The sequence below is a fragment of the Colletotrichum costaricense genome (genome assembly GCF_030867565.1).
Source record: "Colletotrichum costaricense strain IMI 309622 chromosome Unknown Scaffold_4.1, whole genome shotgun sequence".
Taxonomy (NCBI): domain Eukaryota; kingdom Fungi; phylum Ascomycota; class Sordariomycetes; order Glomerellales; family Glomerellaceae; genus Colletotrichum; species Colletotrichum costaricense.
The window spans coordinates 1,225,087-1,237,338 of NW_026848233.1; the positions used below are offsets into that span (position 1 = coordinate 1,225,087).

The window sequence follows — 12,252 nt, forward strand, 5'->3', positions numbered from 1 at the left end:
TGGTGGCGGGCGAGATTGCATCATCAGCAACGTGAATACATAACGCTTTTATCGGAAGTTTTTGTACCTAAACAATTACTACGCAAGTACCGGAGACAAAATGCCAGGAAATCTGCGATCGACGCGTAGATGGCCGCAGCCGCATTTGTCATTCTCTCAACTGGATAGAAAGACAACAGTAGGCTCACGAGCTCCAGCTTACTCCCTATACGTCCAAGATTGGTAACAATACCTTCCTTGACTTTTTGGTACTCGATCGGAATCATGAGCAACAGCTTCATCGTTCCCCAAGCTAGACTGACCCATTCAGGATGATGTTGTGCCAGTGTATCCATGACTGCAGCATAATGGAGAGTCGATTGGCAAAATTGCTGCAAGCCTGCCTGTATGCTGCTGTTGAGGCTTTTATCGTCTTTGTTTGTAGATCTGGCCTCCTGCAAGGCGTTTGCCTGAGCTAGTACATCTTGAAGCTTGCAGCCATCTTTGATCACAATCTCGCGTTTTTCACGAGACGCAGCAATATTGTATTCGCTTACCGCCAACCCCAGCTGTTCGAACTTGTCTCTCAAAGATGGGTTAGCGGTCGCATCAAGGGCCCACGCATTTCTATTCGTGTCGACTGTAGTCCTATTTTGGGTGTGAGATAGTGTCGTGTCTGTCGCAAATACTTGAGTTCCTTGAAGCGTTTTCAAAGACTCTATTAGCTCTGCCTCTTCCATGGATTGGCGTTTCTGTGGCTTGGTCTTTTCGAGAAGTTGACTCAATTTCCCGTCACGAAGTCGTGGCCTGGAGAGTGTTTTTGCAGGTGGATGGCCCAGCCTGATCGTTCGCCTCAGAGAGCCACTCTGGTCTGAGGGCTCGCTGACACTGGATAACCTGCTGCTCATGTTGCGGTCGACATTTATCTCCATGAGATTTCTTAGCAGTGCACGACCAAAGACATGGCTTTGAGAACGCCCTTATAACAAACACTATGAGAGAAATATGGGTAGCCAAATCGATGTCTTCAAGAGAGCATTGAAATGGCCAGTTGAGGAAAGATGTGGGTTCATCAATCACGGTGCATGCCCTCGTAATCTGCATGACTGCCAAGCTTGTCGTCAGTACTATTGCAGCACAAAGTACTATTTGCCTGAAATGTACATATGCAAGACTTGGACTACCTGATCCCACTTAAACAGCGCCATGTTCTGGGTGCAGCGCACATATGCAGCTTATGTAGCAGCAATAAATCAGGCTGACCAATGAAACTACTGAAACGTTGGGAGCGCAGCAGCTCGCCCATATTGGAGGCATGTTCTCGGAGGGAAATAGGAAGGGATCAGATTTAAAGAGCTTTTGGCAACACATGAGTGGTTTGAGAAGATTACGAGTCGTAGAAATAGAGGTGACGGAGTACGCGGCCTGATAGGGTGTCATACGACATACGATGCAGGATGGCTGCTGCTCAAAGCCTGCTTCAACATGCGCACACCATATTACAGGTAGAAACTGCTCCACAGCACACTTGATCGATTGGTTTGGTCGATTCCATTTGTCTTTCACTAAGATAGTCGCAATAACATAAGCTGTGCCTGCCGAGAACATACTACAGACGGTAGCCTCGCCTACGGAGCGAGCATTTAGGCGAGCTAGAGGCAATTATGCTATAAATGAACAGCTTGCATAGCCAATGGGCCATCTACCGGTACTGGAAAGATTGCTCTGGATTTTAACGACTCATTGACTGACAAAACTCCGACTTAACCCGCCGCCATGCACTCAGGATCCGACAATTCACACGGCCTTAGCGAAACAGATGAGCGCGCAAACCGCAGTTACCGAGATTCTCCCAGTAGCGAGATTGATGAGTCTCCAGCTCCGTCGATTCATATGACAACACATGAAAGTGGAAGTAGGAAGAAACCCGATACTTCCGCTCCTTCTCGAGAAATCAACGAAGTATGTTAACGCAATGGCTTCTTCCACGATACATGTCTCACGAGTACTAGTTCGGTGTCGGAATCGGCCATGTCACATTACGATCATACAGAGATCGTCAGGGGCGCTTCAAAACGGTTCAGCTTGTCGGCGTGCCATCGGAAGACGAGAAACATACCGATACGGCCCAGATACCAGAGGTCACTTTCTACCAGCATGTGGATGCTTTCGGAAAAGTCCGGCCAGAAAGAATAGAGGTAGACTGGTGGGAATTTAGCGATTTCCTGAGGGGCCTCGAGCCGTTCCCCTTTTCTGAACCGGCGACAGATCGAGGAATCGTTTTCTATCCACCGTATGTGTCGCTTTTACTCCGCTTAGACGCGTTCGAGAAGAAGGTATCGACAGCGCCGCCAAAGTCTACAACTGCCAATGATACCAAAGCTTCAACACATAATCTTGCCATTTCTAAGACGATCCTAGAGTTTCTCAAACCAACCTTCCATGAAACCCGGTCGAGACTCGAGGCCTTGAAATCGGCCGGTCCCAGCACTCTTGTCCAATATGACGACCTCTGGATGCTTTATACACCAGGCGAACCCGTTTTCGTCAGAATTCGGGGCCTGGAGACCGCGTGCTTCATCGTCGACTACCCGAGTATCAACACGGGACCCCCGGGAATGTACCAAGGACAGCTGCTGCTACATTGCTGGTCAATTGAACACAATCCGCAGCGGTCCGTCTTCGTCAAACTCCCTTATACATATAACGTAAAGCGATTCCATGGTGGAAAAGAGATCGCAAAACTACGTTTCGTACCGGCAAGATTCATGGAGGATATAGATGCTGTCAGAGCATTTGCAGTCTCTCGAGGTCAGAGCTACTGGGAGATGAAAACGACATCTAGATTTCAACAGTTGGTAACATCCAAAGCACATGGCCATGATGGGGGTCCCGGAATGAGAGTAATTGTCCAGACACAGGTCGACAGTGCAATGGATGAAGGCCAGTTCCCCCGCGCTCCATCAACCGTGTACAACCAACGCGAAGCTATTGCAAAGTGGAGCGAAATGGCTGGAAGAGGATCTGATATTTCTCAGACGACTGAGAATAGCGGGATAGGTTACGAGCCTGATGATGTCCTCAGGCGAACCGAGGCCGAAGAAGTAGGAGATACGCGGGGCAATTGGTTTCGTGACTACGACAGCATTTCGCCAACGACTAAACCGAATGAGCTGGCTCTCATGCTTTGCCCTCATGTCGTACGTGCATTCAGTCTCCGTGACAAAAGATGGGGTATGTCCTTGCAAGCATCGTACGCTTTCGGAGTAAAGCTAACTGATATGAAGATTTGTTCGATGTCGTTGACCTCAAACCGGTGCAATTTGCAGTCGATGCATGGAAGCGACTGGTCCTAAAACCGGAGTACAAAGAAGTCATCTGGGCTATGGTCAAGTCCTATCTCGCGCATAGTACTAATTTCCATGATCTTGTTGACGGAAAAGGCGAGGGCTTGGTCATTCTTCTTCATGGGCCTCCAGGCGTCGGCAAAACTTTGACCGCAGGTATGTGTTCCGAAGCGGGTTAATGAGAACGGATTTTGACATAAAATCAAAAGAGTGCGTTGCAGAATCATTCAAGAAGCCTCTTTACATGGTAACCGCAGGAGATCTTGGGACAGACCCCGAGACCCTCGAGGGGAAGTTGTCGAAGATCTTCCGCCATGCCGTAGCATGGGATGCCATACTGTTGCTTGACGAAGCAGACATCTTCTTGCAGGACCGAGACTACGACAATCTACAAAGAAACGCGCTGGTATCCAGTAAGTCTTCTTACGAACTCCGAATCAACAGAACCATGGCCAAGTGCTGACTTCAAACGCAGTCTTCCTCCGAACGTTGGAATACTTCAACGGCATCATGTTCCTAACCAGCAACCGCATCGGCGCCTTCGACCAAGCCTTCCAATCCAGAATCCACATCACAATCGGCATGCCAGAATTCGACGAACCCCTCCGCAAAGAAGTCTGGAAGATCTTCATCCAAGACCTCGGCCGCAAGCGCCGCGATGGCTCACCGGCCCTTCTCTCACGGGACGAGTGCAAAGCGCTAGGCAGCGAAGTGACCAAGTCCTGGGCTTCGCAGCCCCTCAACGGCCGTCAAATCCGCAACTGCGTCAGGAGCGCGTTGGCACTGGCGGAAGACAAGGGGGTCAAGCCGGACGCGAGCCACTTCAACAAGGTCCTCAAGCTTGGAAACGCGTTCACCCAGTACATGACCAAGTTGCAGAAGGCGGAGGCTGAGGAGATTGCCCAGATCAAGGGCGATCGACTCGCGGCGATGAAGGACATCATGGCTCAAAGTGATGCTGCTTAGGTGGCAGGCAGCTTGTGATGTTGCCGATTCCATAGTCAAAGGGGGTGTCTTACCCAGTAGAACATGTTTCAAGTGGTAATTTCATAGATTCGACTACATACGAACATTTAAGCTATGCTATCATTCGTAGCTCAATACTTCAGGACCGAAACAACGATGTTGAGTCAAAGCTTAACACTCCTACATAATCTCAACGCCATGTGTGCAGAAATGCTATACATATTTTTATGCATCCTAGCAATGATTGTTAGAATGTTGACGGTAGAAAAGATGGATTTGGAATGTGGTCTTGGTTATACAAAGGCCCCTCTCTACTTACACCCAACGTGGGCAACGTGGGTTACACCCATAACTTCCTCGTTCCGTACACATACGCAGTTCACACCCGGACTTTTGAGCTTCATAACGGCCGAAAGGCCTCGCTCTGCTGACGTAAATACTAACAGATAGCATATGTTCTAGCCAGCAGGTATAGGTTGACACTTAGTCGTTTAAAATGTAGATATCACTCCACTGCACACGATCTACAAGTCCACATGTGACCTATCTCAGAGCGAGAACAGCTTGTCATGGGCCAGATACATTGACTGATGATCACCAGAATCAATCGACGTTTAAATCTATATATTCCATCACAGCCTGCATCGTATGGCACGAATGTTCGCTGTGCAAAATGAAGACAGATCTCCAAGCTCACATCAGCAGGCAACGACTGTCTCTTACTGTCTTAGTCAATCTAGAATAATGCATTGCAAAAGCTACCAAGGCAGGCCAATTTCTCTCTGAATCAGCAAAGTGCAAGAGCTGCGTGGCATGAAGTATAGTCGTAACCGGATCAATCCAACTCTTATCCTTTGGAACTCCTTCAAGCCGACAGGGTCGAGAGCACACATGCAACGCTCATTTCTCATGCCCCGCTGACCGGTCAAGCCCCTGTGAAGATTGCAATTGGCTATCTCATTCTGCGTCAGTAAACTCGCCTCCAGCTTTCCCCCCCTAACTTCCGCTCTGTTTCGAAATTACTTGTAGGCGGATATAAGGGAAGTATGGTGAGATAGGTATATATCTAGCTGTTTTCCCTCGAAAGAGTAGGTACACCTGTACTCATTAGCGCCATTTGAACTCACCTCACTCATGAACTCAGTCAGCAACCCAATCCTTGTCAAATGTGACAGTGTGTACGAGGAGTGGGGATGTCAAGACTCCCTCAAAAGGACTCACTACAAACCGGAACTGAGTTGATAGGATAGGTGTTGGTATCCCTATCACAGGGATATTGGTCGATTGGTTCGAACCGTGGTTTTGACGAAGTAGGTCAATTGACTATATGATTCTGCTGCGTAGGTGTAAAAAGGAGGTTCCAACCGTAGGTTGGGCAGGCTGCGATAATCGGAAATAGGGCCCTAATTGGCCCCTGCGCAGTCGGCCGTACGCCGCGGTCGAATTGGACTTCCAATCCGACAATAGGTATCTACTTCTTGAGGCGAGATCATCTTGCCAACGCCATTGAAATAGAGTTGGCTTGACTGACTGGCACCTGGATGTGTTGCAACCCTGCCATTGCCTAGTCTCAGCTTGGGTACTTCAGCTACCTAGGCCTTCTGACAGATAACAACAGAGACAACGGCCTCCTTCGAGGGAACTAATGCCCTCGCACACGGTAACGATTGGGCAATCTCTGTGGTCTCATTTTCCTTGACAGCCTAGCGAGGTTACGCAACCGCTTGACATCACCCTCGGTGACAATCATTTCGTCACCCCTCATCACTAGTCCATGCTTACTGACAGGGAAGCCCGAATTGAGCAAGAGATAAGAGAGCATCGAGATTGGCCTGCGAGTGAACTCTTGCCCACCACCTCGGAGTTTGATTCAAACAAGGCGGGGTAACAGAACTTACAGGAATTGGAGAAGATGCGGGCGCATGACCGTTGTTGCACATGTTGCTGGCTGGTTGAGATGCTGTGCCGCGAGTTCAGGGTCCACCAGGAGCTTCACACTACCGCGGCGCGGAGCCGGACCTCCGGGAAGCGACCTGCAGTGGTAGCTTGCCAGGTGCTTTGGCGCAGCGAACAAGCGGAAGAGGTGGCAATGAAATCTGTGGCCGGTGCTGTGTTATCTGGCAAAAGAAATGTTGGACCTTGATCAACGTAGCCATCACCAATGGAGCAAGCCTCTCACCATTAAGCTTTCTCGTGACACAACACGACGCATGGCTCGTGGGACGGTTGCAAAATCCGGGCAGGCTGACACAGGATGGACTGGCTGCCAAGATAAGCCAGCTGCGTGGCCAGAGAACGGTTCACGGTTCACGGTTGTCCTGTTGCTAGCGGGAGGGCTAATCTGGCAGGCCGGGGATCTATCTGGCCAAGGACCAAATCCGCGTGCGAAATGGGGCCCGCTGGTGCTGAGACCCGGAATTTGCGGGGAAGCAGACCAAGTCAATCGTTGTTGAAGACGAAGACGGATGGGAATCCCAGGAACGAGTCAGGAAGGGAGCTGCGGATGTGGATAGTCTGGGGAAGTGTTGAACAGAGGGGTTGGTCAAACCAGGGTTCGGGGAGGTCGGCGGTGTTCTGGTTGGCTTGGGAAGGGATGACGGGTTCGGGAGGGGTGGGATCTAGGTAGAGCATCAATAGAAGAAAGAGAAGATAAACGTTCCAATATGTGTGCCACGATATAACAGGTGCGGTGCTAGAGTTCTTCTTCGAGTTTCGACGTGGGATACAGGCGTGCATAGACAGAGGATGTAGCGAGTCGTGAAGTTGCGTCGAAAGAAACATGTTCCCCTCTTTGCTTCGTTGCTTCGGCCACTTTATTGACTCGAGTAGCCGGGTGTGGTGCATCAACGAGTTGAAGAAGACATTGTATCCGTAAGGTACGGAGTTGGATACTGTTCGCCATCCAACCAACCCCCACTGCCCACGTCCCTGTCTCCAGCGGCTGAGAGACCAGGCTGCTTCGCCAATCTCTCGTCGCTGAGATCCTGCGTGCCGCCTGAAATGCATCCTGGTTCAAGCGGCGGAGGGCAATTGAAGCAGTGTGCAAGTCGCTCACGGATGGTTTGTCTATCCGGGGCAGTACTTGCTAGGTCCCGTCTGCATGCCAAGTGGACGCAGTCAAAGATAGAAGGAGGAGGCGTCGAATTCCGGCATGTCGAGCTAAGGTAGCCTGGTTGCCAATAGTCTACGTACAACACACCAAACGTGACTGAAGGAGGACCGGATGGTGACACGACAGCTGCTCGTGTTGGTCGAAGAGACACGAGCGTAGGTACTACGGGTTGATAATGTGGTCGGAAGAGGAGGGAATTGGGAATTTCGATGTGACCGCCTTTGGCAACTTTTGCATCGGAAAGCTTCCAAAGCAGCCTAGACCTCCAGGGTCTTGGTCTTGGGTTCAGAGGAGGAGAATATAGGCTTTGAGCTTGTCGAGTAACAACAGGTCTGTGATCAAGGTTGGTAGTCTGAACGAGTATGGCTCCCGCTGACAAAAGTTTGGTACTTGTACATGCTGGAGACGATGCTGCCAGCTCTTAGCCTTTCCCGTCTGGTCTGAAGTCAGAGTTCGTTTTTCGAAGCTCGAGATGTTTGAGGTGGCAGAAACATGGGCAGATGATGGTGCCTGCGGATGGGCCCATGGTGGTCAATAGACGGCCCAAAGTGGCGAGAGCAAGCATGCGATGGCACGCGAGATGGGACGTCTGTCTATTGTCCGCGTGTGTGCTTGGTGGTCCAGAAGGTAGACTGCATTGAGCTTGGTATACGCTGAGTGCAACCGTATGCGTGGTGAACTGCGGGCGAGGTGGATGAATGTCTCTGAGTCTGCAGATGCGAGTTGTGTGGGAATCTTTGCAGTCACGGGTGTCTGGCAGTGATTGTGGTGGTGGTCCCGGTGGTGGTTCCGGTGCTGAATGGGCGTTGAAAGGGTGGTGGGGTACGTACCGCAGATGGTCGGTTCTGATGCAAGACCGAGGGGGGAGGGGAGGGGGCAAGGGGGAGGACACGCAGGAGGAAGAGAGGAGTCCCTAGAAGATGTGCAAAGATGGCAAAAGCAAGACAGGAAATGCAGATAGGAAACGATGGGATAATTACGGCCCAATGCGTCCCAAAAAGATCAGCACACCTAACGAATTGAGTGACCGGGACAGAGACAGGTGGGAGAGACATAAGCAGTCAAACAGAGACAGAGAAACAGAGACCCGGAGAACGTGAAGAGGACCCCTTCTTTCCCGTGTTGAGTCCCTGCTAAAATCCTTCCATCTGCAGCCCAGCTCCTTCCTACCATCTGTGTGGATGGTACAGGGTACGAAGAGTGGGAGAGTACGAACGACCGGCGTGACTTCCACAGCAGTCAGAGACAGGTGCAACTCGCAAGTGCAATGGAAGTCAAAAGTGCAAGTGCAAGTGCAAGTGCAGGTGCAGGTAAGAGTCAAACGTCCCGTCGCTCTTTCCCACCTCTGGCGGCTGGTTTGATTACCCCGCAAATCATTCGATTGGGTGACGTCGACAAGCGGGGGTCTGGCTGGTTCAGAACCCGGTCGTCTAGTGGCTGCGAGCGCTAGTCCAGCACGTCCAGCACTAGAGACTGCGCTAAGATGGGTACGTACCGCGCAATGCCGCCAAAGTGTCTTTGCTGGAAGCAACGCTGAGGCCATGCCTTCCGTGATTGGGTGGTGTGTCTGTGAGCTTGCGCTGGGTAGGCAGCCAGGGTTGTGGTATCGTGGATGAGGAAGGCCCTGAGGGTGTGGGAGCTGCCGTAGCCTCCGCGCCAATCTTCCATGCTGAACTTGGCATTTTGGGTCTTCCAGGCCATCTCTGGCTCCAAAGGTTCGTGGTGGCACCTTCCCTCCACGATTCCACCATTATCCAGTCAACCAGTGCAGGTCAGAGGTGCAGGCAGGTGCAGGTGCCGTTGGTGTTGCAAGGGCGAGGAATAGTACGAACGGCAAGAACGAGAGCGAGGGCGAGAGAAGGAACGAATAGACAGGCAGGAGCAGATGCCACAATAGAAGGAGCAAGTGGTAAACTGCGTTCCTTCCGCGGCTCCATCAAACAAGCCTCCTCTGATCTCCAGTCTTCTCAATGCCATTCAACTTGGCAGACGCACACTGGAACCCTTCTCCATCAACATCACGATCTTTGCGTTGACATCGAACCTCTTTCATCTGCCTGGCTGCCCTCCTTTACCCTTCTACGAAGCCTACGGATACGACACGACTGCAATACATCAGCAACCCATCAGAAGCTCACTTCTATCCACACAGAGCCATAAAACACATTCATCACGGCATCACAGAGATAGCAGCTTGTGTGCTTGTCAAGCATTCCAGCCTGGCGACTGGCCAACCCTTGGCCCCTATCTAAGATCGAGTTTGGAACTCAAGAAGCTATTATCGGCCCCTCAAACGCACGCCGACCGACCGACCATCCGACACCGCATTCGCCTCTTCCCCACACGCACCGCCATCCCACCACCATTTGTCTGTCCTGGCTGAGCAAGCAGACCCACGCCATCCGCTCAACAACCAGCAACCGCCGACCAGCCAGCAGCCCACCCCCGGCAACCAAGCACCTCGACACTACCAAGCACACACGCACGCAAGCACACACCACCGTTTTACCCAAACCACTACAGAACAGTGAGAACAACCAGCCATCCCCCTCTAGCCCGTTTACTCTGCCAATCTGGTCCTCCCTGACTCTCTGCCCCTGCTACCTGGCCCGTCCTAGGGTGCTGCCACTGATCCAAGACCTGCCCCCTAAGCTTCGACGTCACTCAATTTAGAGCTTCAACCCGCTTTGCTGCTTGTGCAGGAAGCGCCGCTTAGAGGGGACGCTTCCCTCGTCGATCCCCCAGCACAAACGCACAAACGAAGCACAAAGACGGAATAAGTCTCTCTTTCTGACTCTCGCCAGGCCAGCAAACCCCTTGATCGACACCTTTCCACGGCGCACTACAGAGGTACGCTCATCCCATCCCTGGCCCTTCCCTTGTGATCAACCTTTTGTAACCCGCCCCTAGTGTCACCCCAAATCAGTCCATCGGCCACCTCGATATATAACCACCCTGTTCCACACATCCGCACCTGTCGAACGATTCCCCGTTCGATCCCTCTTTCGATTCTTTCTAGATCTCACCCCACGCAAGACGCACCTCCGAAACACAACTTGGACTACCCTCTGACTACCTAAACGCATACAACAACCCGACGCACGACATACCGATATCCCCGACTACATATACTACAGCCCCCAATTCGTTCCTTACTATCTCTTTTGCCCATCATGTCCAACGACAACTCCAACTCCAACCAGAACACTCAGAACAACCCGAACGAAATGCATCGCCAGAGACGTGGATCAGTCACCCAGCAGGCTATCGCTGGTCTCTTCAGAAGCAACTCTACCTCCAACGGCGGTGCATTCCCTGGCACCAGCGATGCTCAGAGACGGAGACTCTCCGTCACCACCGGTCTCGGCCTCACTGGAACTTCGCCCACTGGTGCCAGTGCTTTCAACTCTCTCCGACGGGGAAGTCTTTCGACCAACTCCAACGACTCCATCGATGAGAATGCAATCGACGAGGAGGAGATTCCCCCCAACGCCCGCACAGCACCTACCACTCCCTTCACCCGCAGAATGAGCTTCGGAGCTCAGGCAATGCGCACCATGCGCAATGGCGGTGGAAGTCCGGGTTCAAACGGTAATGATTTACCCTCTGCTTCTGCCACTCCCGTGCCTAGCACTCCTGCTGCCCTCGACAGACGTGGCAGTGTGCACTCTCCACGAGGTCTTGGTTCGGTTGCGAGTTCCACGCCACCGACCAATACTTCGTCCATCGCTGCTGCTCTGTCGTCGGCCAGGCGTCGATCTAGCAGCACTGTACAGGCAAGCATTGCACACAAGCAAAGATCATCTTCTGACGTGTTCTCTCGCCCAGACCAAGGTTTCAACTGGTCCGAGCAGCTTAGATCTCGCGCCGAGAGCTCTGTTCAGGGACCACGAGCGTCCTTTTCTTTCGGCTCTGGTCTTTCATCCTCTCCTCCTCGCGGCCCCGGCAATGGCGTCGCCCACGATCGTCAGAAATCAGTCTCCGAGATGCCTGCTCCTCCCGCCCAGGCGGCTGCTATGAAGCCCAAGGCTCCCGAGCGACCCAAGCCGGATGCCTTCCAGGAACGCATTCTCAAGGGCGATTTCTACATGGACTGAGAAGCCCACGTCAGGAACGGCTACTACGACTGATGTTGACCATCATGCCATCGTAATAAGCCCCATCAAAGATGGCATTTCACTACAAGAACATGATTTTCGCCATATGGAAAACGAGCAAAAGATCATCAAGCGTTTCACAGATTCTGAGCGTCCTTATCCCTGTCTATTTTTTAAGCTGGGGAACACTTTCTATCGGCTCAACCCCACGTGGCGTTCGGTTGGTTGTGATGCAGCCCGGTTGCGGCTGCACACTGAGCGGGGAAGCTCCATACCACATGCACATGAGACTGTTGTCTCACATTTGATCACGGAAGCGGAATGCAACTGCAATTTCACGAGGAGTTTACAAACGGCATGGGGAATATGGAGGAGGACAATCGCAAATTGCAAGATTTCGGGTTCCAAAATAAGATTGGTCCGGAAAAGAACATGCCTGGCTATTGCTTGCGGCCCATCAGAGAATGTTGATGGTGTCAAGATCTCGACATGGATTCATGTCCGGCGTACGGAGAGGGGGAAAGGCTTCGGTATCGTTACATCGCTGGCTGTCACGCGGCGAAAGCTTTGGGTTGAGGACGGGCTTGTACCGACGGCCGGACAGACTGAAAGTGGGTGGAAGCATGGATTTTGCGTTTTATCAGGCGGCCGCGATAGGTACAGAGTTCACAACAGGCCGGACTTGGAAGAGGGGTTAAGTTGCGGGCACACAGCCCGGGCGAGAGGCGGATGAACGGTCGGCGACGAACGC

At 52.0% G+C, this 12,252-nt stretch overlaps 7 protein-coding genes across 7 annotated transcripts; 4 read left to right on the forward strand and 3 right to left on the reverse strand.

Moving 5' to 3' along the window:
- Window positions 1-23: 23 nt before the first annotated feature.
- Window positions 24-335, reverse strand: CCOS01_04444 (uncharacterized protein; the record flags this gene model as incomplete). Its single annotated transcript, XM_060452625.1, has 1 exon — window positions 24-335. The coding sequence occupies one exon, from the start codon at window positions 333-335 to the stop codon at window positions 24-26; it is 312 nt and encodes a 103-aa protein (XP_060316583.1).
- Window positions 336-1,755: 1,420 nt separating this feature from the next.
- Window positions 1,756-4,292, forward strand: CCOS01_04445 (uncharacterized protein; the record flags this gene model as incomplete). The annotated part of the gene is made up of 5 exons (XM_060452626.1): window positions 1,756-1,941; window positions 1,992-3,213; window positions 3,267-3,482; window positions 3,536-3,739; window positions 3,802-4,292. The coding sequence occupies 5 exons, from the start codon at window positions 1,756-1,758 to the stop codon at window positions 4,290-4,292; spliced, it is 2,319 nt and encodes a 772-aa protein (XP_060316584.1).
- Window positions 4,293-6,731: 2,439 nt separating this feature from the next.
- On the reverse strand, window positions 6,732-7,073 carry CCOS01_04446 (uncharacterized protein; the record flags this gene model as incomplete). Its single annotated transcript, XM_060452627.1, has 2 exons — window positions 6,732-6,910; window positions 6,974-7,073. 2 exons carry the CDS (start codon window positions 7,071-7,073, stop codon window positions 6,732-6,734), a joined length of 279 nt encoding a protein of 92 aa, XP_060316585.1.
- Window positions 7,074-8,390: 1,317 nt separating this feature from the next.
- On the forward strand, window positions 8,391-8,504 carry CCOS01_04447 (uncharacterized protein; the record flags this gene model as incomplete). Its single annotated transcript, XM_060452628.1, has 1 exon — window positions 8,391-8,504. The coding sequence occupies one exon, from the start codon at window positions 8,391-8,393 to the stop codon at window positions 8,502-8,504; it is 114 nt and encodes a 37-aa protein (XP_060316586.1).
- A 346-nt stretch (window positions 8,505-8,850) lies between these two features.
- CCOS01_04448 (uncharacterized protein) lies at window positions 8,851-9,105 on the reverse strand (the record flags this gene model as incomplete). The annotated part of the gene is made up of 1 exon (XM_060452629.1): window positions 8,851-9,105. The coding sequence occupies one exon, from the start codon at window positions 9,103-9,105 to the stop codon at window positions 8,851-8,853; it is 255 nt and encodes an 84-aa protein (XP_060316587.1).
- Window positions 9,106-10,577: 1,472 nt separating this feature from the next.
- CCOS01_04449 (uncharacterized protein) lies at window positions 10,578-11,501 on the forward strand (the record flags this gene model as incomplete). Its single annotated transcript, XM_060452630.1, has 1 exon — window positions 10,578-11,501. The coding sequence occupies one exon, from the start codon at window positions 10,578-10,580 to the stop codon at window positions 11,499-11,501; it is 924 nt and encodes a 307-aa protein (XP_060316588.1).
- A 106-nt stretch (window positions 11,502-11,607) lies between these two features.
- On the forward strand, window positions 11,608-12,234 carry CCOS01_04450 (uncharacterized protein; the record flags this gene model as incomplete). The annotated part of the gene is made up of 1 exon (XM_060452631.1): window positions 11,608-12,234. The coding sequence occupies one exon, from the start codon at window positions 11,608-11,610 to the stop codon at window positions 12,232-12,234; it is 627 nt and encodes a 208-aa protein (XP_060316589.1).
- Between the last annotated feature and the right edge of the window lie 18 nt (window positions 12,235-12,252).